At 37.2% G+C, this 23,248-nt stretch overlaps 1 protein-coding gene across 1 annotated transcript in view; it reads left to right on the top strand.

Moving 5' to 3' along the window:
• The first annotated feature begins 524 nt into the window (after positions 1 to 524).
• Positions 525 to 23,248, top strand: part of LOC108698938 (polypeptide N-acetylgalactosaminyltransferase-like 6) — a 547,280-nt gene continuing 524,556 nt past the window's right edge. Inside the window, exon 1 of the mRNA XM_041589177.1 lies at positions 525 to 1,065. Coding sequence (XP_041445111.1) covers positions 931 to 1,065 — 135 coding nt within the window. The 5' untranslated portion in view covers positions 525 to 930. The remainder of the gene's footprint in view (positions 1,066 to 23,248) is intronic.

The raw sequence follows: 23,248 nt of genomic DNA, 5'->3' as shown, positions 1-23,248 counted from the left end.
AGCACCGGGAGAACTGGAGAGAATGTGCTGCCTGTACAAAGCTCAGAGCTTAGCGAGGGAGAAGTGAGAAGCAGCAGCAGCTCTAAACAGCTCTTCCCCAGCTGTCATCTCCGGGGCTAACCAACTAGAGGAGGGGGGTCAGATGGATTATTAAAGTTGGGCTGGGGAGGTACAATGTGCACATGCCGATGCTTATAGGATCTCCTCCTCCCAAATTTCCAAATGTCCGGACTAGCAGGTGCAGCTCCTGAAGACTGTGCGATTTGACAGCTCAGTATTCAGCAGCTATCGGGCACTTGTTTCCTAGAGCAGCGATCGGACGCTGTAGCTTCCATCTCCTCCACGTGCCAAGCCAAGGAGAGGGCTACTAAGCATCAGAGTCTTCAGCTTTGTTCCTGCCAGTGTCAACTGAGGGCACTGCCATCGTATTTTCCTTTCCTGCTGTTGGAAATAGAGGTGAAATGTGTCAGTCCAGAGCTGGGCTACTTCTCATGGCGATTATTCATTAGGCTCCATTCACTTTGTTCTTTGTCTAATTCGATCATCACTTGTCCAAATTGGACTCAAAAAATCAAAATGATTTAATCCAGATGCAAAGCCTTCATCCTATCTGCCCATGTGCTCAAACGTATCTGCCCTCAAACTTTCTGGATGCCCTAAAGCCTTTCTCTGCAGGAACCAAACCTACCAGCGTGCGGTGTAGAACTTATCCACTATATGGGATATACTGTAGGTACAAACTGGAGGGGCTTGGGCTCTATACTGGAGATCTAGCCTATAATGTACCCCAACTGAGTTCATTGCTGCAATTTCCCTGTCAGTGCTGAAGAAGAGTTCAGGTTCTAACACAACGTGGAAGAACATTTTTAACACAGCCCAAGACTCTTCTCTTGTTGTGGATTACAGTATTTATCTCCACCCTGTGTTGCCATGAAGAGGAAGCAGAAGAGGTTCATCCAAGCTACAGTGCTTTTTATGGTGGCTTTAATCCTCCTGCCCAATATAGGGCTTTGGTCCATATACAAGGACCGGCAACTCATGAAAGCTGCAGATGCAGGGGATCAGGTAAGGACCCCTACTTTTATCTGGCATCAAACTGAGGATATGCTGTGCTACACAAACTTAGTTGTGACCTGCTGATAATCATTAAATAAACCCAATAGGTTGGTTTTTGTTTCACTTAGGAATAATTATATCCTAGTTTGACTCAAGTACAAGGTATTGTTTTATTTAAACAGAGATAAAGGAAAATATTTTTTAAAAATTGGATTATTTGGGTAAAATGGAGTCTATAGCAGACAGCCTTTCCCTGGATAGCTTTCTGGATCCCATACCTGTAGTAAATATAAGCTTGATGTCCTGGGAGTGATAGGTGGACCTTCTCTGCACAATTTTACTTGTAACTGATACATTGTAGCACTTTTTCTTGTCATACAAAACAGGGTATTTTTTTAATTTGTCTATTCCAAGTAGCTCTTTAAATAAAGGGTAGCTGCACCTCATATAAGCAGCAGACACTGTGTGCCTATATATCTATGATAAAGGTCCCTGCGTGGACCAAAACTTCAATCTAATAAACAAGCTTCTATTTGAAAAAATCCTGGTGTGCTTCAGCATTCTTATATATGTATATATATATATTGGGGTAGATAACATACTCATGCTATGTGGCTGATTAGCAATCAGCTATACGCTGCACGGTGACTGGACTTATTAGGGATCAGCCGTGCAGCAGGTGTAAAGTGTAGTTGTCTGATGTACTAGGCATGGGGTCATGTAGGGTAACAGCTAGCTGGGAACATTATACAGATTATGTACTGAACTACATTTATGTATCTAAATGATATGTTGATAATGTTCAGGATAGTTAAATGCTATAAGCTTGATATGACCTTTGATTAATGAAAATAAAAATCGTGGTTGGTGAATTATAGATCTGCCTAATAGCATTCAGTCAAACCATTCACGAACTTTTATAAAGCGTCTGAATTTGTGTTACACTTTTCTTTGCCTTTTTGTGTGACAGTACAGAATCCACTTGATAAGTATATTATTTCAGTACTGTGTCAGGGATATGTAACCTCTAATGCTCTTGTGAAACTACAGCTCCTATAAAGTCTCCCATGATCAGAAGCAGCTGTTCTATCCCTGATCGACGTGTATATCTTTAATAAAAATATTTACATAATCTATCCAGAACAGTCATCAGTCTATTTAGCAAAGATGTCCAACCTGGGACTGTCCATCAGTGATGGCCAATAAATTGGACAGACACAAACTTGCTGCAAATTTCCGCAAAAATTCACCGAAGTCAAAACATTTTGGATGTGCGTTGGAACAGTCGCTCACGTCAAAACCGTCATGCGTCAACACTATTCAGATGCCCATTGACTGTAACGTAGGCGTCAAAATTGACACGTTAGCCAATTTTCGAGTTTTTTTGCCATTTCACAAATTTCGCGGATTTTGTGGCGCTCCAAAATGGGAGAAATTCACCCATCACTACTGTCCAGCAATTACTGAAGTGTCACTCCCAGAACTCTCCTGAAAGACTTCAATTTTGTACATTAACTGGGGGCCACAGGTTGGATGTCTCCTGTTGAAAGCATTGCTAAACGCAAATAGAGATTATTGTTCCAGTAGTAAAGTAGAGTACATTAGAAGTAAATAGAATCTGATCCCCGGGTTAATGCATTGTGTTGAGAAAAGCACTGCTGCGTTAAGCCACTCTTTCATAGATCCAATCACGAATATTAATTTCAGTTACTGCCTTGAGCAAAAAACTTCCATTTTAGCTATACTTGATGAGAAGTTGTGCTTCTATAGTAGGGCAACACTAAGCACATGTGCTGCATAACTAAAACTCCCAGAATCCCCCACTTTTATTTTGTTATGCAGGGATTGTGGGAGTTGTAGTTTAGATTCAAATATCGCCTAGCCTCATGTTTCCAGACAATAAACCTGCCTTTGCAGAGCACGATTTGTACAAACAGCTTTTATCTCCACAGTTCATTTAATTGAACTGAATAATAATTTCAAATTTTCCTTGGTTGCACATGGGAAGTTCTAAAACTGTTTTACTTATCAGCTCTTCTTGCTGTTCTGATTTCTTTCCCATTTTCAGATACCATTCATTGTGTTCATAAAACAAGTGAGTGATATGGCTGCTTGCATATCTTAAAATATGTATCAGTCTCTGTCATTCAGAGTTGCTATATAAAGACTGGGTTATGTCCTTCTCGGGAAATGCCTGTCATCTTTGTGTGTTCCATAGCACAGTTCTAAAACTTTTATCATTTGTATTCCTTGTGCTAAGTCATGCTGATACGTATCAGGAACTGGCATTATGAAGCAGTTCTTCCAGTCTGGTTCTTTTATCAGCCAATGGGATTGTGGGTATCGCTCAGAAGTACAACTAAATTTATGTTGTGAACCTGCTCCCATATAAAGACTGTGATTGGGATCTCTCTCCAAGTAGAACACTTAGATCAGACAAGTACTTCAGTTCATACCACCCATTTATCCAAGTTCTGCTGACAAGGCATGCTGGAAGTGTTAACTGGAGATGTCTATGGGGCAGATTTACTAAAGAACGAAGTAGCTAACGATACCGACTTTTCGCCAGTGTTGCCACCCGCAGGAACATCGTCGGTTTACTTACAGGTGCAAACGGCACTCTATCGCCAGGCGATTTTTCGCCCTGGCGAACGGACTTTACTCTGAACGTTACGTCTTTCGCCAGAGTTGCCTTTGCCACCTCAGACCAGGCGAAGTGTTATAAAACAGCTAGATCTTCCTCAATCTTCTGTCACTTACATCATATCCTGTGAGCCGAAAATGTATAAAAGTTCAAATAACGCTGGCGACTAGGGATGGGCAAATTTTTTCGATTTGTTTCACTGCGGAAATTAGTGAATCTGCCCCTAATTCTTACTTATAGTAGGTGTGTGTAGCCCAGACATTCTGGAATTTAAGGTGTTCAATGGGAGTGCTTGAAAAAATACCTAATTAAAGTGTTCAGTTATGTTTTGTTTTGACAGTTTTACAATTTTGAAATTAATGTTAATGCTGGAAAACAATCTTTTTTCCAACATTTATATCCACTGCCAATTGGTATAGACCTTTGCTGTATGGTGGGATGTGCAAACACAATAAAATATCAGCAGCTGGTGCTTGGGTCAGAGGTAAAGTGAGCAGACCACACAGGTAATGCAGGCTGGGTAAGAAAAACATTCTTTAATTCTGCCTAGGAATATCTTCAATCCATCAAACACATTGTACATATAAAATGCACCTTTTCAGTTTAAAGGAACCACATAAATGGGATCTGAAGCGAGAGAATATATTCAAATAGAACCAGACATTTGTTACATTCACATCAATTACGAAATGATTTTGGAAAGACTCGCAGTATAGTTTGCCCTGGATCAAATTGATGTAAGACACTTTCTACTGTGATTTGCATTGATTTGAACTGATTCATATGATACACTGTGTAACCCTCACGGTTCCTGCTGGAATGTTTATGGCATGTCAGCATTGGAGGCAAATGTATGTCATTAAAAATCCATTATGTTTCCATATCATTGGTTACTAAGGGTATGTAGCCACTGGTGTGGTTTACTTGCATTTAGCTTTTTTTTTTTCAACACTAGCCAATGCAAGGGTTCATTATGACCACTGCAACCAAAATTCTGATTGGTTGCTGTGGGCTGTTATACCAGACTAAAATTTAGATTTTAGACTTTTTCTTTTGTTTTGACTCAATACCTTGAATTGAAGATCAACAAACGGTTTGAACCCGGTGTATGTTTTTTTTGTACCATACCATGTTGATTCAGAAAGGTGGAGTTAATTGTTGGAACCTTGGCAACTCCAGCTGAAATAAAAGAAAAACATTTTGGCTTAAAGGAACAGTAACACCAAAAAATTAAAGTGTCTTAAAGAAATGACAATATCATGTACTGTTGTGTTGCACTGGGAAAACTGTTGTGCTTGATTCAGAAACAAGCTGCTGAGTAGCTATGCTGAAAAGCTGAAAAATGAGAAAAGGCACAGATACCTACATTGCAGTTAACAGATAAGCTCTGTAGTATACAATAGGATTCTTGTTATCTATTTTATAGTCTGTGCTTGGATGGCTGCCTCTATAGCTACACAGCAGCTTGTCTATATAAACTATAGTTGTGTTTCTGAAGCAGACAAACCCGTTTTCCCAGTGCAGGGAAGCAGTACATTATATTGTCTTTCTTTTAAGACACTTTCATTATTTTGGTGTTATTGTTCCTTTAAGTTGGTACAAAAAATGTGAAATTGAAGTTACGACGTTTGTAAATTTGGTGTTAGATAATTATATTGTGTAAACATTTTACGCTGCATTATTCCTGATAATGTGGCAAAGCTGGCCACATATATCCTGTTAAAATTGTACAAAGCAGTGATGTCGGGTAGGTGTATGCTGCCCAGATATAGATATGTCAGTTTTGGGAGAACTGGGAGAATTGAACATTTCCTCTGCAGACACACCGGGGCAGATTTACTAAGGTTCGAGTGAATTTTCGAAGTTAAAAAAGTTCGAATTTCGAAGTAATTTTTTGGATACTTCGACCATTAAATAGGCTTCTACGACTTTGACTTCGAATTTGATTTGAAGTAAAATCGTTCAAATATTCGACCATTCGATAATCGAAGTACTGTCTCTTTAAAAAAACTTCGACTTCAATACTTCGCCAAATTAAACCTGCCGAAGTGCTATGTTAGCCTATGGGGACCTTTTCTAAGTTTTTACACATTGTAGTTAAATTCGTTCGATCATACGCTAAGGTCGTTCGAATCGTTAGTTTCCAACGATTTTACTTCGATCTTACGATGGCCAAATTCGGTGAAAAATACTTCGACTTTGATATTCGAAGTCGAAGTATTTCAATTTGAGGGTCGAATTTCGAAGTATGTATCACTTCAAAATTCGACCCTTGATAAATCTGCCCCACCATGTGATTGATCCACTGCATAGGGCACTGACAGATGAGGAGCCAAAGTTCTTCTTCACTTCTTGCAGTTCCAATAGTTTGGGCTTTTGGTCTGAATGTATGAAAGAGTGTACGATCCCTCATTTGTTGTGTCAGGCAAGATCAATCCCTACATAGCCACCTTAACTCCACTTTAGAGAATTCTCGCAGATATAATTTTGAATGTGTACTAGTAATCCCTAGCCACCAATTAGAACCCAGTGATCTTTCTACAGCTGACTGATCAGAGTTGATTGGTTGCTATGGATTATTCCTCTGCAGTACAATTATACCAGTTGTGTACATTTCCCACCTGACAGTAGTCCCAGCTGAAATTAGGAAAGCTTTCTGCGTATTACTTTTTTTTTTTTTTTATCCTCCTGTGGCCAGAAGTTATACTACGTCACTTGGGAGGCACGGTTTAGTAATTACACCCTGATGAATTACGGTCACAATTAAAAACTAGAATTCTTTATTTAAAATTAGAAGTTTATAAAACAGAATATTTATTAGAACTATAATAATGGGAATAAAAAAGGGGCTATTAAAATCTGGCCCATACTGTGAGAAATATTCAGACTCTTAAATAATACTGTCAGACCGAAATCGATTCCACAGAAAACTGAAGATTTAATGTTTGCAGGCTTGGGAAACCAGATGGAAAAAATAATAAAAATGAAACCATAAAATTAGAAATTGAATGGACTGAAAGGGATTGAAATCATATTCTGACAGTTTGCACATGCACACGGCTATTCGATAAAGAGATTCAGATATTTCACACTGTAGCGTCCAATCACCTGCTTTTTAAAGGCATGACATCGCTGGAAACACATTTACCTTTATTGACTTTCAGAAGAGTATTTTTCCTCCCCCCCCCAACTGGTGATATGTGCATTTCTTATACTTTTCCAAGGCAAACTATCATCATAACACACCTCCAGTATGGTACAGGCAATAGTGATTTTTTTTTAGGAACTAGTAAGTGGCTTGAGTGACAAGTTCCAACTAATTTCTTCATCAGCCCCCCCAGCTCTTTTTTGTAGAAAAAAAATGCCAACACTATGCATTGTTCAGAAATTCCACTCACTAAATGAAATCTTATTATGTATATACGCCCAGTGAAATTCTTAAATTTAACTCTTTTAAAGGGAAATATGCACATTTTGACATAAGCTTAAGTAGAAAGGGTACATGAACACATTGTATGACCATAAATAAAGGTGATGGACGTCACAGTACTTACCACCATATTATATTTCAAAAATATATGTGTTTGGTTGTTTATTACACAGACACACATCATTCCACAGATTGAAAGGAAACTATGATATTCAATGGGATCCCCTTAGATTACAGAGTAAAGGTGGCCATAGACTTAACAATTACGATCTTTCTTGGAAAAGATCTTTCCAGGAAAGATCGTTCATTTCAATACACACGTGTAGAGCTGAATCGTCAGATATACAGGTAGAAACAATAGAATTCAACCTGTATCTGATGATTCTGCACTAACAATGGCCAATGTTTGGGTGCCTTCAAAGGCACCCAATCAAAATTTTCCATCCAGCCCAATCGACGAGCCGGCTGATAATCAAATCTTCTGCCGAAGCCAAATAATTTGCTTAGTTTGCTACCTTATTCCATTGGGAAATGATGGATTCTGGATTCTGGTATTTGAAGTCTCTCTGCTTTCCAAAGAATCTGTGCACCACTATGGAAAGCAGAGGGAATTCAGGCCCCCAAATCCATCACTTCAGAATAGAGTAAGGGAGGAGTTGCATTAAACAATTTACGATATTGGGAAATGTTTCCTCAGAATATCATGCCTAGTGTTGTGAATTAAACAGTTTGCATTTACAGTAGCTTAATGTTGCACAACAGAATCTACGTTATTACTGACCTATGCAACATGGAGTTTTTGTTATTACTGTATTATAAAGGTATTAAAGGAGAACTAAAGCTTAACTAAAGAAGCAGGACAAGACCAAGGCAACCACAGACCATTAGCAGTAAAGAACTGTGCCTCTGAAGATGTCTTAGTAGCTCCCCATCTTCTTTTCTGCTTATTCATTGCATATGCTTTGTGCTGCGGTCAGTTACTGAGCTTACAAACATTATAAATATATAATATAAAATCACAATATAAGGCTGCTTAGAAAATAATTCAGGTTATTGGTACATTGAGGTTCAGAAAGCAGCACAATTAGCATCAGAATTTAATACTCAGCCCTGTAATCAGCTTGTATGACAGGTGAATCTCATTTTCTGCTTGATGAATTGTGACAAACCCTAAGCTTAGCTTCTCAATAGCTGCTCAAAACCCATTGAGCATGTGTGAGTCACAGACACTCCTAACAAAATCCAAGATGGGGGATTCCGGTGACAACTAAAGGCCTGAATAATTTCTATTACAGAGATGCTGAACTTTTAGGCTGGTTCAATAATTTCAGTATATAAAATATGGCATTTCTAGCCATATTCATTTTTAGGCTTTAGTTCTCCTTTAAAGTAACAGAGATGCCAATCCAGCAGGTTTTTAATATGAGTTTGTCTTGGCCACGGCCCATTAAACATCTTGCCATGCTCCTGATTTCCTCGTTACTATCCCTGGCTGTTACACTTCTGTAACAAAGTGCACTGGTTCTGTTCAGCTTGTACTAGAATTCCGATTTTATACAAAACTGCTAGACACATGATTACTTCTATTTATGTTGGGTATTTAGCTGAATATGTACATGAAATCCAATGATATTTGTTATCCATATTGATTAGGAGGGATTCTGTTAAAACTTTTAAATCAAACATCCTTCTGTGTGTGACCCTTATAGGATTGTACAAGCTTTTTATGATTTAGTTGCCATTTATATCACTTGCTTGTAGTTGTTTGTCTAAGCCATATATGTGGCTCTGCACCCCAGGGATTTAAATAAGCCCTGAATACAAAAAAAATTAGAACAAAGCCTATTTTTGTCCATTCAGCATTTGTCTTTGTCCCTATAGGCACGCACTGTAATTGCAGGGTTGTCTTGAGCCAATTCCTACTGTATTATAGAAATGCAATCCATAGGTCATAATTGTAATTTCCTAAAGTAGGTATGCAAAGCTTTTTTATATGAGAAACATTCAAAGGATTGACAGACTTTTCAGTGTTGCATTAAACATACCAACGTTCTGAAAGCCACAATAAGTAGATAAGCCACTCATTTGTCAGGCATAGTAATTGTATCTCAGAAAGTGACAAAACAGGGTTAAACATAGTAAAATATTTTTGGAATATAAGTTTACTGCTGACCAGGTGACCTATTGATTGGAGATTGATTGGAGATTCATTTGAGTGATATTGATATATAGCCTGATATGGTATTGTATTCAATTCCTTTTCTGTTGTGTTCATTAGCCTGTAGCAAATATCAGAAAATGTCACAGGGTTCCCTTTTAATGTTCAGCTGTTTTCCCATATGAACTGTAAAAGAGGCTGGAACAAATAAAACCCCTATGTTGAGTAATATACCTTCCCACTCCCAGGCTAATTTGACTGTACGTGTGTTGAGTACTGTGGCGTCCATCACCTTGATTCATGGTCATACAATGTGTTTATGTATAGACTAGTGATGGGTGAATTAATTCGGCAGGTGCGAATCTGCAGGAAATTTCCACGTCTGCACCCAGCGAATAAACTCACTATACTGCAACGAAAATTCACCGATCCGGTGTGTCAAAAAAATTCGGGCAAGCGCCAGAATAGTCGCACTCATAAAAATTGTCACACGTCAAAATTATTCGGACACCCATTGACTTTAATGCATTTGGACAAAATAGGTGCGCGTATAAAAATGTTGCGAGTGTCTAAATTGAAGCGCGTCAAAATAATTTTGACGCCCATTGACTTCAATGCGTTTAGCAAATTTTTCGCGTTTTGCAAAGCAAAACGGGACAAATTCGCCCATCACTAGTATGGACCTATAGATGACCTAAGTAGATGTAAATTCCATAGTTACTGGAATTATTACTGGAATTATTTTACTAGCACAAGCTATCCTACAAGTGTTGCTGCAGTCCCACTCTCCAGGCCCCCATTATATAGACAAGCCCGGGATTCATTTTGACCCGAGTAGTGGACTAGTACTTTGGCTTGCACTAAAGTTTATAGCAGGCCAGGTACTGAAGTTGCAACTTAGGGTCAAAAATCGTGACCAGGAATGACATCCTCATCCATCTCTATGCATCCATCTTTACATGTTAATCCCATGCACCTGAATTTCTAGGAGACCATTTTAATCTCAGGAAATATTTTCTCCCATTAAGCCAGGACCAATTATATTGCATTAAAACTGCAGGATACAACTCAGTGCTTGTGTGATCCATTAAACATAATGTTACAATAGCAGAACAGATAATGTTTAATAGTTCCACCTATTGCGGGGTTATTGGTCTGGTTTTACTATGTAACAATTTAAGACTGATTCATTATCACACTAATTTAGTTTGTTTATTAAGTGGAGTAATTTTCTTTTAGCAAAAAATACCCTTAATTCAGTGTGTTTCGTGTACATGTTATAGCTGTGTGTGAATTTTGATTTATGTAGCAATAACATATACATGTGCCAGTCTTATTTTTCTACATTCAGAGAGATGATCTATGTCTCAGAGTTTGCCACAGTCTTCATTTGTGTGTGCATATGTGTCTATGTGTATGACTGAAAGCATTTTCTGGTTGAAAGGATTTATTCAAAAGATCAATATTCATTTCATGGTAAAAGAAAACAAAAAAGAAAAATAATGGTGATTTAAATGCAGTGAGTGGCTTTTTTTTATTCAGGTGCAGTAAATCTTCTCGTATGAATGTAAGATTTACAGTGTTTTTGTACATTATATGTTCACTTAAAGAGGTCCCTTGACTGATTATTTTTCTCAGTAGATGGCACTGTTGCCTTCATTGTCCCTGTCTAGCTCTCAGACATTGCATTTATTGCTTTATCTGCTGCTTTGTTTACATCTCAGCTGTCACTGGGTATTTGTCTCTTTCTATAACATAACTAATATTGTTATTTCCCTTGTATTGCACTAAGTTTCACTACTAAAAGTTTTCAACAACAGGCCTTCTATTATACAAATAGCGTACTTAGATTAAAAAAAAAAAACATTTTGTTCAAATAGATCGGATTAGTACACTTGGCTGTTTCCTTCATCTTATTTCTCTGCTGGTATTTTAGTCTAGATTAATGTGCATTTAGCTAAGTTTAATAGGCCACCTGTTTAGTGGGAGACAGTTAAAACATTTCTTAAGTGCTGGGATTTGTTTTTCTCATATAACTTTTCAGGTGGAATAAAAGGATTTTGGCAATTGATGGAATAAGGTTATAGCAACACAAATTACAATCAACAACATATTAAGTATAGTAATGCACATCTCAGCACCTAAAACCACATAAAAATGGAATATTGTTTCCTTTAAAATTCACAATGATTGGTTAATAAATTGTTTTATTAAATAAAAATTCCCTTTTTTAAATGGCACCTTTACCTAAACGTATATGTTACAGGTGCATCAACTATAAGCACCTTTTCATCTAGTCTTTACAGAGTTGTCAACTAGTGATGGGCGAATTTATTTATTTATTATTAATTTATTTTTTTTTTCGAAAAAACGGTCGCCGGTGCCAAAAACGGGCGCCGGCGTCAAAAACGAGACGCCGGCGCGAATTCGCTAAGTTACTGTGATGTATCAATAATTTTAAATAGAAATATTATCTGCTGTTGGTAACCATTAAACCTGCCAATCAGAAAATAGCTCTGGATTATGTATTATGTACAGTGTGTGTGTTGAAGTCATACATACTTAACCACTACACCAATTTGTCCCATTGTTTATATAAAGATGTTACTGGCCTTACATTGTTGAAGGCATTGTCTGTTTCATAGTCCTCCTTATCTACACTTGATCTAAGCCAAAATCCAAGAAGGGATAGTCCTCCATACCTACTTCCACAGCTGCCTAATGAGTAGTCCCTGTAATAAGTAGTAAGTCAGGTGACTGAGCACATTGTTTTGTCAGCATGGTTTGATGTACGTGGCAAGAACCAAAGTAACAGGTAATGGCAGAAAAGCAGGCGCAACAAAAGCAAATACATTTATTTGCATCATAGAGAAGAATTTATTTTGATTATCACAATTATTCAATTCAATCAGAGGGTGAAAGCTTGCCAAGTCAGAATTGTGTCTGAAAGTCAAAAGAAAGTCAGTAAGTATCTCCACATGCTTGTCCCTCCAGGTAGGGGCAAAAGTTGTAAAAGTTGTAAACTTGTACCAATCTTTCAACACATACCAACTGTCTAACCTTTTTTACCCATGAGCCACATTCAAATGTAAAAAGAGTTGGGGAACAACACAATCATGGAAAAAGCATCTAAAGAGGTTCCAAAAAAGGGCTATGATTGGCTATTTGGTAGCCCTATGTGAACTGACAGCCTGCAGGAGACTCTGCTGGACAGTAAACCTGTTTTTATGCAACCAAAACTTGCTTCCACATGCAGAATTGAAAAATAAAAACCTGCTTGGAGGCACTGGAAGCAACATCCAAGGGGTTGGTGAGCAACATGTTGCTCGTGAGCAACTGGTTGGGGACAACTGAGTTATATGTTTGACTTTAAATATATCACTAGTAAACACGGTTGTGCCTGCTGATTGGGTATGGGTTACTAGACCTGGTGCAAACTTTTTATTATAATAAAACTGTTTTTTCCTTCCTACATATTTTAAGCATTCCTGTTCCTCACCCCTTAGATATTTGAATGGCATTTGCAGGACAATATAATGGGGTTTACCACCATGTTGGTAATTAGGACTTCATGTTTTTCTCTTTACTGGAGACTGCTTCTTTCAGCTCTACACCAACACACCCTTTCACAATTGCTGCAAACTAACAAATGCAGTTTAAAGGTCTCGGTGTAGGTACTGGATTGTGCTCTCTAATATTCTTTATTACTTGTTATCTTTTTTTTAAAATAGACTGTTTATTATACACAGAACTACAGCAGATTTGAGCCCTTTAGCTATAAATTTTGATGCATGAAACACAGAGGGATGGATTGCTCAAGGCCTTCATGAGCTGGCAATAGAATCAACCCCAGGTCTGTCAGAGTAAAGCAACTAAACCAATGAACCATTGTAACTCAGAAATATGATCAGCAGGTAACAGCTTTAGGCAACTGAAATTCTACATAAGGGATTTTCATCTTCTGTCTAAAAAAACCAACTTTTATCATCTACCCATATTTAGTTGTGCTCTTCTAGTGAAGACTCTTGCATTAGAAACATAAATTACAGCCATATTAAGGAAATAATTCTGTATATGGAGTATATTCATTTAAAACAGGTTATTCAACAAGTTTTTTTAGTTAAGCACTCATGTTGTATTGAGCGTCTAGTAAAAGAAAATGCTAATCAGAGCCAGTGATCACATATTTAGCCTACTATGGCTAGGTGAAGAAAGCTCTGGGCTTTGGGCACATTTGCTAGAAATAGCAGCGACAAATACTGCTCATTGCTTGCTAAGAATTATCAAGGAACAGTTCATACATGATGTACATACTAAGGTCTAACTAAAAGAAATCATCAAGGGGAAGCTGTGAACATACAGTAGAGAAAGTTTGCTTTTATCATGTTTTACTTAATTAGGTACAGGGGCTTATATTTTTCGGCTCAAGCCCCCATTTGTGAACTGAAATTTGGTCAGGGCCCCACAAACATCACAGCACAATTACAGATATAGAAATTCAATTATAATTAACCCCAGATGTCAATGTAATTATTGTTCATGCTGAGCCCCATCCACTACCTTCCCCTGGACAGGGAGCACCAAGATGAAAGCACCCAAGGAACCACTGTTATGGAAATGACACTTCCAGGAAGTGCCTCAATTCTGCTAGCATTGTTTTAGAAATCACTCAGGGATACTTCTGATGGATGATAGTGCCCTATTAAACTGCCCTACCAGCTGGGTTTTTTAGGTGTCCCAATTTTGCACATGATCTGGTAACCATACTTCAGCATCCCATTTTATTTTTATTGTTCTACATGTCCAGCTTTTTGTTTCTTATAAAAATTCATTCATTCATTCATTCATTCTACACCCTTTGTTGAGTTTGAGCTACTTAATTATATAAAATAGTGCAGCGTCTGTAAGATAAAGATGATATTTCTGATTCAATGCTGTTATATAAAAGGTGACAATCTCAGCTAAAGTATGATGGGACTTAACACATTGAAAGTAAGTACCAGGGACTAAAAAGTTCCTTTTCTTTTTAACAGAAAAGCAGTAATAGAAAATTCTCTTGCAACACTTTTCTAAATTTGTGCACATTGCTTCCCAGGCACAAGTGAAATGCTATTTCTTCAATTATTGTGTTCCTTTTATAGAGTGCCTAACAGGAAGGAAATAGATACCGATCATTTGGTTTGGATTATTAGGACAGAAAAAAATTGCACAGTTCTTTTTCATTATTGTTCTTACTGTATGTCATTACCGGGCTCACTTACAGAATAAACTTCAGGGAAGGAGCCTACAAATCAGTATTTCAACTGCTAGAATCAAAACTAAACAGTATTGGTGCCGGAATTACTTTAAATGAGAATCTTGCTGTTCTTTACCCAATTCTGAAATGACTTTTGAATACACTTGGCATTTATGTGTTTTTGATTTTAAGGGTGGCAAATCTACTTGAGCACCCATGCATATTGAATTGCGTGGATATTACCCCTTCTGTATAAATTGTTTTTAAAGAAAGAACATTTCGGTAGTTTCTAACATCCTAATAAGCCATAGTAATGGGTGCATTACCCTCTATGTAATGTGAAAAAGTAAGAACTGTTTAATTATGTTTGTCATGCGCAAGGTTTTTAATCTCTACCAAAAATTGTTTTAAAATTCTAATTAGCCTCTTCTGATATTCGCTAATTAACACTCAACAATGATGATGTTCCAGGTACATGAATAACTTAACATTAGAAAAATACTCTGCACAAGCGACATTATTAGAGTAGTATATCCTATCCGAAATATCCATGTGACACATTTAGCAAAGTGGTGCAGCATTGTGGCTCACAGCCTGAATGCTCCTGGATATTACACAGAAGAATTATTTAGGTAACGATTCAAACGAATGTCTGATGAACCAACACAATTTGAAGGAACAGATGGTTTTCATTTAGGCTCAAATTTTGATAATGCCCTCTGATAAGAAAAATGTTGCCACAATTGCTACATCTATGGCAGAGAATCAGTTAACAGATATAGATCACATGACTATTATACTGAGGAACATTAGCTGCTTTCAAAACATCATGACAAAGAGTGGAGCAACCTTTAAAGAACCAGGGGGAGTACAGGTACGGGACCTGTTTTCCGGATAAGGGGTCTTTCTGTAATTTGGATTGCCATATTTTATGTCTACTTAAGGATGATTAAAACATTAAAGGGCTGATTCACTAACTTCGAGTGAAGGATTCGAAGGTAAAAAACTTCGAATTTCGAAGTTTTTTTTTGGGCTACTTCGACCATCGAATGGGCTACTTCGACCTTCGACTACGACTTCGAATTGAAGGATTAGAACTAAAAATCGTTCGACTATTCGACCATTCGATAGTCTAAGTACTGTCTCTTTAAAAAAACTTCGACCCCCTAGTTCGCCATCTAAAAGCTACCGAAGTCAATGTTAGCCTATGGGGAAGGTCCCCATAGTCTTGGCTAACTTTTTTTGATCGAAGGATATTCCTTCGATCGTTGGATTAAAATCCTTTGAATCGTTCGATTTGAAGGATTTTGTCGTTCGATCGAAGGATTTATCCTTCGATTGAACTATCTGCGCTAAATCCTTTGACTTCGATATTCAAAGTCGAAGGATTTTAATTCCTAGTCGAATATCGAGGGTTAATAAACCCTCGATATTCGACCCTTAGGGGCCGATTCACTAACTTCGAGTGAAGGATTCGAAGTAAAAAAACTTCACATTTCGAAGTATTTTTTGGGCTACTTTGACCATCGAATGGGCTACTTCGACCTTCGATTACGACTACGACTTCGAATCGAAGGATTCGAACTAAAAATCGTTCGACTATTCGACCATTTGATAGTCGAAGTACTGTCTCTTTAAAAAAAACTTCGACCCCCTAGTTCGCCATCTAAAAGCTACCGAAATCAATGTTAGCCTATGGGGAAGGTCCCCATAGGCTTGGCTAACTTTTTTTGATCGAAGGATATTCCTTCGATCGTTGGATTTAAATCCTTTGAATCGTTCGATTGAAAGGATTTTATCGTTCGATCGAAGGAATTATCCTTCGATCGTTCGATCGAACAATCTGCGCTAAATCCTTCGACTTCGCTATTCAAAGTCGAAGGATTTTAATTCCTAGTCGAATATCGAGGGTTAATTAACCCTCGATATTCGACCCTTAGTGAATCGGCCCAAAAATAAAATCAATAGGATTATTTTGACTCTAGTAAGTATTAATTATATCTTAATTGGGATCACGTACAAGGTACTGTTTTATCATTACAGAAAAAAAGGGCCCCATCTGTCCTCCTTATCACACCAAACAATTGGTTATGTTGCCCACTTTATAATGATTATGCTGGGATAGGTTTGGGAACGTTCATTTAGTTTCATCTTGTATCACATTTTTGGGAAGGACCTTTTAAAATGTGGATAAAGTGATACTTCTCGGAGATTCAAGTTTTAATAATAACTGCTATGAGTGTATTTCTTTTGCACAGCACAAATAAGCATGAAATATAGCACACACTGCATTTATATTCAGAGGAGGTGGGTCTGCTTTTGTCTCCTATTGTACCACCGTGTAACCCTTAATTTAATCACAGTTCTTTACATTGGCACTTGTATTGTTAGTAAATTGTATGTAATTTAGCAATAATGTACATAATTATAAAATTATACACATACACACGTACAGTATATCTTAGGAGTTATGCACAAAACACAACATAATGTCACACACTAGAAAAGACCACCCAAAAAAGATACAGTATGTCATAGAAATTTTGCATTCTCTACAAATATAAGGGGTCATTACAAATGCAGCTGTGAGTGTGGTTGTGATATAATAGGACTCAAAGTTTGCACTTATTGTTCACACACTACTTCCATTTCCATGTGCCCACCCTACCACTAATGTAGAGCCCTGGAGATACCCCCACCGAGAACATGGTGGTAATTTGAGATTTCCCACAGTGGGTTGCATTAATAGGTTCAGTACATATTGCATATTGAAATCTGCTTCTCAAAAGACCCCTCTTGTGTTGGTAGTCATCTTTTCTCCATTCAAGACTTTAATCCCCCCATTTTGTGATTAAAAGACCAGGGAAGAAAGAGCAACAGAAGCGTGAATGTTGATTGGGAAAAATGAAGTCTTGACTAGAGAAGAGCTAATTTCAGCAACATTTACATGCAAAGTGCACAATAGAAATTACATTTACAAATAACTTTATCCTGTAATTATTCAAAATCGTAAATTTTTAATAAATATAAATTTGAGTGATATAGAACTAAATTTTATTTAATAATAGGAAAAAAAATTGGGTGGACGTCCTCTTTAAATGATGTAACCTGCTTGCAATAGAAATGTGTTTTTGTGAAGTTTGAATGTATGCAGTGAAAGTAAGCCAATTTATGGCCACTATAAAATTATTGTGAGCAAGTTATTATGGAAATCTGCTGTTTCAGAGAAGATAATAGGGGTGCTATACATCACTGGCACTTACTATGCAAAAGAATTGTGCAGGTTTGGAAAATACTACTATTATATACTACATATGTTTCAAGCAAAGTCAATGATATACTGTATGTTTCTAGGACTATGGAAATAAAAGAAAATATCAAAAATAATATATAATATATTTAAAAATATATGCATACATATTGCAAATACCTTTCATTAAAGATAAAATAGCTTACATAGAAAAATAAGAATGGTTCTTTAAACAGGTGCTTTATATACATACTCAATATAATCCGACAATCTGGCACGTGTTTGTAATGTGTTTTGTTTCAGCTGTTAAATAAAAACAAGGAATTGTTGCATATTTAGCCTGATTAAAAGTACCAGCATTTGTGCAATATACGGTGGACAATTAGGGGCAAATTCATCAAGGGTCGAATTTCGAGGGGTTAAATCCCTCGAAATTCGACTGGGGAATAGAATCGAATAGGCAATTCGGGCGAATTTACGTGCTGGCGAATAGTCGAATTGGCGAATATTCGCCAGGCAATAGGCGCTCGATCGAATATTCGCTCGAAGGATTTTCATTCGATCGAATGCCTTTTTATTCTATCAAAAACTTGGAAAACAATCCTATGGGACTTTCCCATAGGCTTTTAAAGCAATTCGGTAGGTTTTAGGTGGCGAAGTAGGCAGTCGAAGTATTTTTAAGAGACAGTACTTCGACTATTGAATGGGCGAATAGTCGCAGCGTTTTTGCGCTTGATCTATTCGAATCATTCTACTAAGGCGAATTTACGCCAATTCGATAGTCGAGGAGCACAAAAAACTACACGAAATTCGAAGTTTTTTTACTTCGAATCCTTCACTATAGCTTGGTGAATTGGCCCCATAGTCTAAGGGCCAAATGTACTAATTTACACTTGTTTTTACAGCAGAATTATATACCCTACTGCACACATGGCTGAATTCAATTCACAGCTTTACTACTATAGGGCCGTTTCATTAAAACTCAAATTTATCTGGTTGAGGTTTGAGAAAACTTGAACTGTCAAGGTCATGTAGAAGTCAATGACAGATGTCCCTGAAATTATTTCTTGCCATCGTGATCTGTGCTGGATAATCTGTTAAAGTCAGGGTTTTCGACAGATAAAGTTGGGTTTTCGCAACAACAATTCGGTAAAGTCGAGTTTTCGTACTATACATATTGACACTCAATATCGTTGTGACTTTTTTTCGCTCCTACTTTTCAAGGAAAACTATTGATTGTGGAAGAGAGTTTATTCAATTCTGTTTTAATAAAAAAAATTAGATGAATTCAAATTTTAATAATTAACCCCCTACGTGTGAGTTTAGACAGCACACCATGACATTAAAGGGAATCTGTCGTCATTTTAAAAATTTTTTTTTTTTTGCATTTTTATAAAAAACACACATGCATAAACACTGTCTGGCAAATAAAATGTTAATCCACAAATCCATGCATAAGTTATTTTAGTTTGTATTTTGTCATGGGGGCTTCCATTTCTGCTCATTACACATTCATCCTGTGCTGCTCTAACAGCAGGCACAGCATTACCTGTGTGCTTGGAGGCAGCCACTCTGTAATGAAAAGCCAAGTCGCACTACGACATGAGAATCTAGCTGTACACTCCCCCTCCCCTCTCTGCCCATGCGTGTGATGTTTGGAGGAGAGAGGTCACATGGTTTGCAGGGAAGCAATTACTTTCACTTTCCTATGTCCTGCTCTACAGCTGCACTAGCAGCCCCTCCTCCCACAGACACTATCAAAGCTCCTGCCGTTCTGTAAGTTTGTTCTCTGCTTTCCTTTGGAGGGGGGAACTTTCTCTCCTTGCTGCCTTCCTAGTTAGCTTTACTGGTTACTAGATGAGGTAAAGGAGCTGTGAGTTCCCTCTGCTATCCACCTCACACACACCTTGCTCCTTTCCTGCCTGCAATACTTATTTTTTCATTAACTACTTACTGCCTCCTTTCTCATGAGCTATTTTAACCCTTCCTAGACTTCCTCCTAAGTTTTCCTGGTTTTCAAGTATGTCCTCCTTATTTTATCCTTTTTTTCTATTCCCTGTCATCAGTCCTGGGAATGTACTCCTGTGTTTCTGCCATTCATTTTTGTGTAAACAAATATAATAAACTATCTATATAAAATATTTATCCAGTACCCAAAATGAATTGTGTGTGTATATATATATTTATTTATTTTTTTAAACGTAAGTGGGGGCAGTGATCACAAGACTATCTTATTTCAGTCCTTCTGAAGTGGTGTCAGTGGGAGCTTATCTTGATTCCTGCCTATTGTTCAATTGACAGGCTCAGCAGACAAGGCTCTATTTACATTACAGCAGCTTGTAGGAGGGAGGGGTAATGACATCACTCCAACTTGCAGTGCAGCAGTAAAGTGTGACTGAAGTTTTGAAAAACGGATTTCAATGCAGGATTCTGCAGTAGTAGCACTATTAACTGATACATTTTGTAAAAAAACATGTTTTTCCACGACAGTATCCCTTTAACGTGAGGGTGGTTTATTTCAGTTCCATATTTTTGTACAGCTTTATAAGTATGCCCCTATGTATTTTACAGATAATAAAGCATGTGGGCAACAAATATACTAATATATATCTTGAAAAATTCAAAGTAGAAAAAAAACTCTATAGTCAAATTTTATAAATAGACCTACCTGCATGCCCAGGTTCAGTGAGGGGCCGATTTACTAGAATTCAGATTCATGAATCGTATTATTCTCTGTTAAGGGGTAGATTTGTGAAAATGTGAGTTTTATTCGTTTCATTCCTATGATACTTTAAGGGGCTTATTTACTAAATTTGTGATTTTTTTTTTAAATAAAATCTGACTTTTAAAAAATCATAAATTTTTTGGAATTTTTTAAACCCTGAGGATGGAAAAGTCTGAATCTGAAAATTCCGGCATCTCGGACCTTTCGAGGTTGCATATAAGTCATTGGGAGAAGTCCCAATGATTTTTTTGATGTGCGCTGGGTTTCATGCAATGCCCCAAAGTTTTCCGAGTTTTTCGTGAAAATTGGATGAATAAATTTGAAAAAAACATGAAAATCTAAGTTCTTCCATAGGAAGGAATAGAACATGGGTGAGTTTTTATTCATTAAGCTCTAAACTCACATTTTTATAAACCTGTAAAAACCAGGAAAAACTCTATTACAAAACTGCTCCAAGTAAAAGTAGTCATCTGAAAATTGTCTGAAAAACGTAACATTATTAGAAATATTATGTATTTTTTTTTAGATCTTTCAAGTTTTTTTCCCATTTGTACTTTTTTCCTTTATCTTTTATTAACTTTCAGGGTATTCGTTTTAGAGAAAAAAAGTAGCAAAGAAAAAAATTAGTACCAATAAGAATAAACCGACTTTTATTCCCTTACCCCAATAGAGTTAAATTATGGTTTCAAAAAAGTTAAATTGGCCTCCCCGCCATAGCAACCACTAATGGGTTTGCTTATAAACAGGTAACTAGTAAATGCTATTTGCGAATCTTTAACAAACTTTACACCTTTAATTACAAATCCCCATTAATATGTTAATTCAGAAGAAACTCAGAGGGGAAAAAAATCTATATCGTAATAACTCAGGGCCAGGAGATATTTACAGTTAGTTAAGGGCAATGACACAGACGGGTATTTTGGATTCCACAGTTCTTAGTAACCTCCACTGGGAACAACAGGGACTTGTCCTTGTCCTTGTTGCCTGCTTTGTCAGTTGCATGAAAGCCCTTGCACATTTATTTTCCTGTAAAATAAATAATCACATCTACTGTATAACATGTCAGTCCTATATAGCCACAGTTATGCAGTGAGATTCATGACATGGTTTGTTTCTTTGCTTATAATGTGCCATCGTTTTTAAATCTGCAGCTTTGAGATCATCCACTGTTTCCTTATAATTATATTGAAATGAGACAGCTTGAGAGGCATTTGGATAAGCAGATTAAAGTACATTTTGTTATTAGAGTAATGTTCAGCCTCTATGGGGTAGCAAAGACATGGCTTTCATACATTTTTTCCTTCAACCTGTACAACATTTGTGTGGAAAATTATAGTTCTAGTACTTTTTTCTACATATCTTTAATAATATCAATATGTAAATCTTGCTAACAATTGAGTCTCACAATCTTGGCATATACAGTAAGTATTCTTGGGTGCTTTACTCTTAAATGTTATGTAAGTTAATATGTTATGTATTGTATGTTAATAGAATTTGTATTGGTAATAAGAATTTTCTCTGTGGATTCTGCAGTTCTGTATTTCCTTTTTAATGCATATTGCGGGCATATTGTTGGAAACATGTAAATGAGTTTGTCAGAGGGAGATACAGAAAATAATTCCCTTAGAGCATGCTTGAAGGCAGCATGCTTCAGGCAATGCATGGACGTTTCACACAGTGCCAAACCTCTAGAGTGTATGAAGGCAAGGTGGAAGACTATGCAGTTGAAGCATTGGATAGCCATGGCATGCTTTCTCTTTTATTTCTTGAAAATCAAATCAGAAGTAATGTAAAAATTGCTTGAAATACATCTTCTAAACATATTATTAGTAAAAATATAGTTTAAAAAATGCATGTCCCATTACAGACTGCGGGTGTTTCATATCTTGGTTTTTCTAAATTTTTAAAGCAGTGGTATGGTGTCTACTTTGTCTATTTTTCCATTATAAATAGAATTGCTCATTTGTATTACACATTGCTTTTAGACTGGCTCAGCTAGTTGAACCGTAGACCCCAGAACCATGTTCATGAGACTATAGTTCTGATTGCAACAGTAAACTAGCTTTCATATGTCCATTCATTGCTATAAATACATACATAATAAACCATAAAATCACTAGGCAATCACACGCTTCTATTGATGTTATAGTCCTTTAGTCCCAAAATATTAATCAATTAAGAAAAATAAAATTGTAAACTAGAAAAGGAGAACCAACTCAATACAGAATATAACAGAGAAATACAGTGACTAAAGCTGGCCATAGATGTGCAGATTATTAAACTACTGTATATCGGACAAACCAATGTCTGTTCCAATCTTCCGACCGGCAACTAACCAGTGAGATCAATATAAAGTAGTAAAGAGAACAAATCACACAATGCTTGGGTAATTTTTTGACAGGCAGCAATTGTATGTCTCCCATTGATATCGTCAGTAGGGATGTAGCGAACCGCCGCCGATGTGTTCGCGAACGCCGTTCGCGAACACCGGCATAATTTGCGAACTGTTCGCGAACTGTTCGCGAACTTCGATCATCCGAAAATCGTTCGATTCGAACGATCGAAGGATTTTAATCGTTCGATCGAACGATTTTCGTTCGAATCGAACGAAAATCGTTCGATTTTAGCGATCGAATGGTCGAATGGGCGACCGATTTTGACGCGAACGCCTATTGGCGAACGTCGCGCGACGTTCGCGAACTTGCGGCGGACGCGAACAGTCGAAGTTCGCGCGAACTAGTTCGCCGGC

Source organism: Xenopus laevis, chromosome 1L (assembly GCF_017654675.1).
Source record: "Xenopus laevis strain J_2021 chromosome 1L, Xenopus_laevis_v10.1, whole genome shotgun sequence".
In the NCBI taxonomy this organism is placed as follows: domain Eukaryota; kingdom Metazoa; phylum Chordata; class Amphibia; order Anura; family Pipidae; genus Xenopus; species Xenopus laevis.
This window is presented reverse-complemented; position numbering and strand designations above follow the sequence as displayed.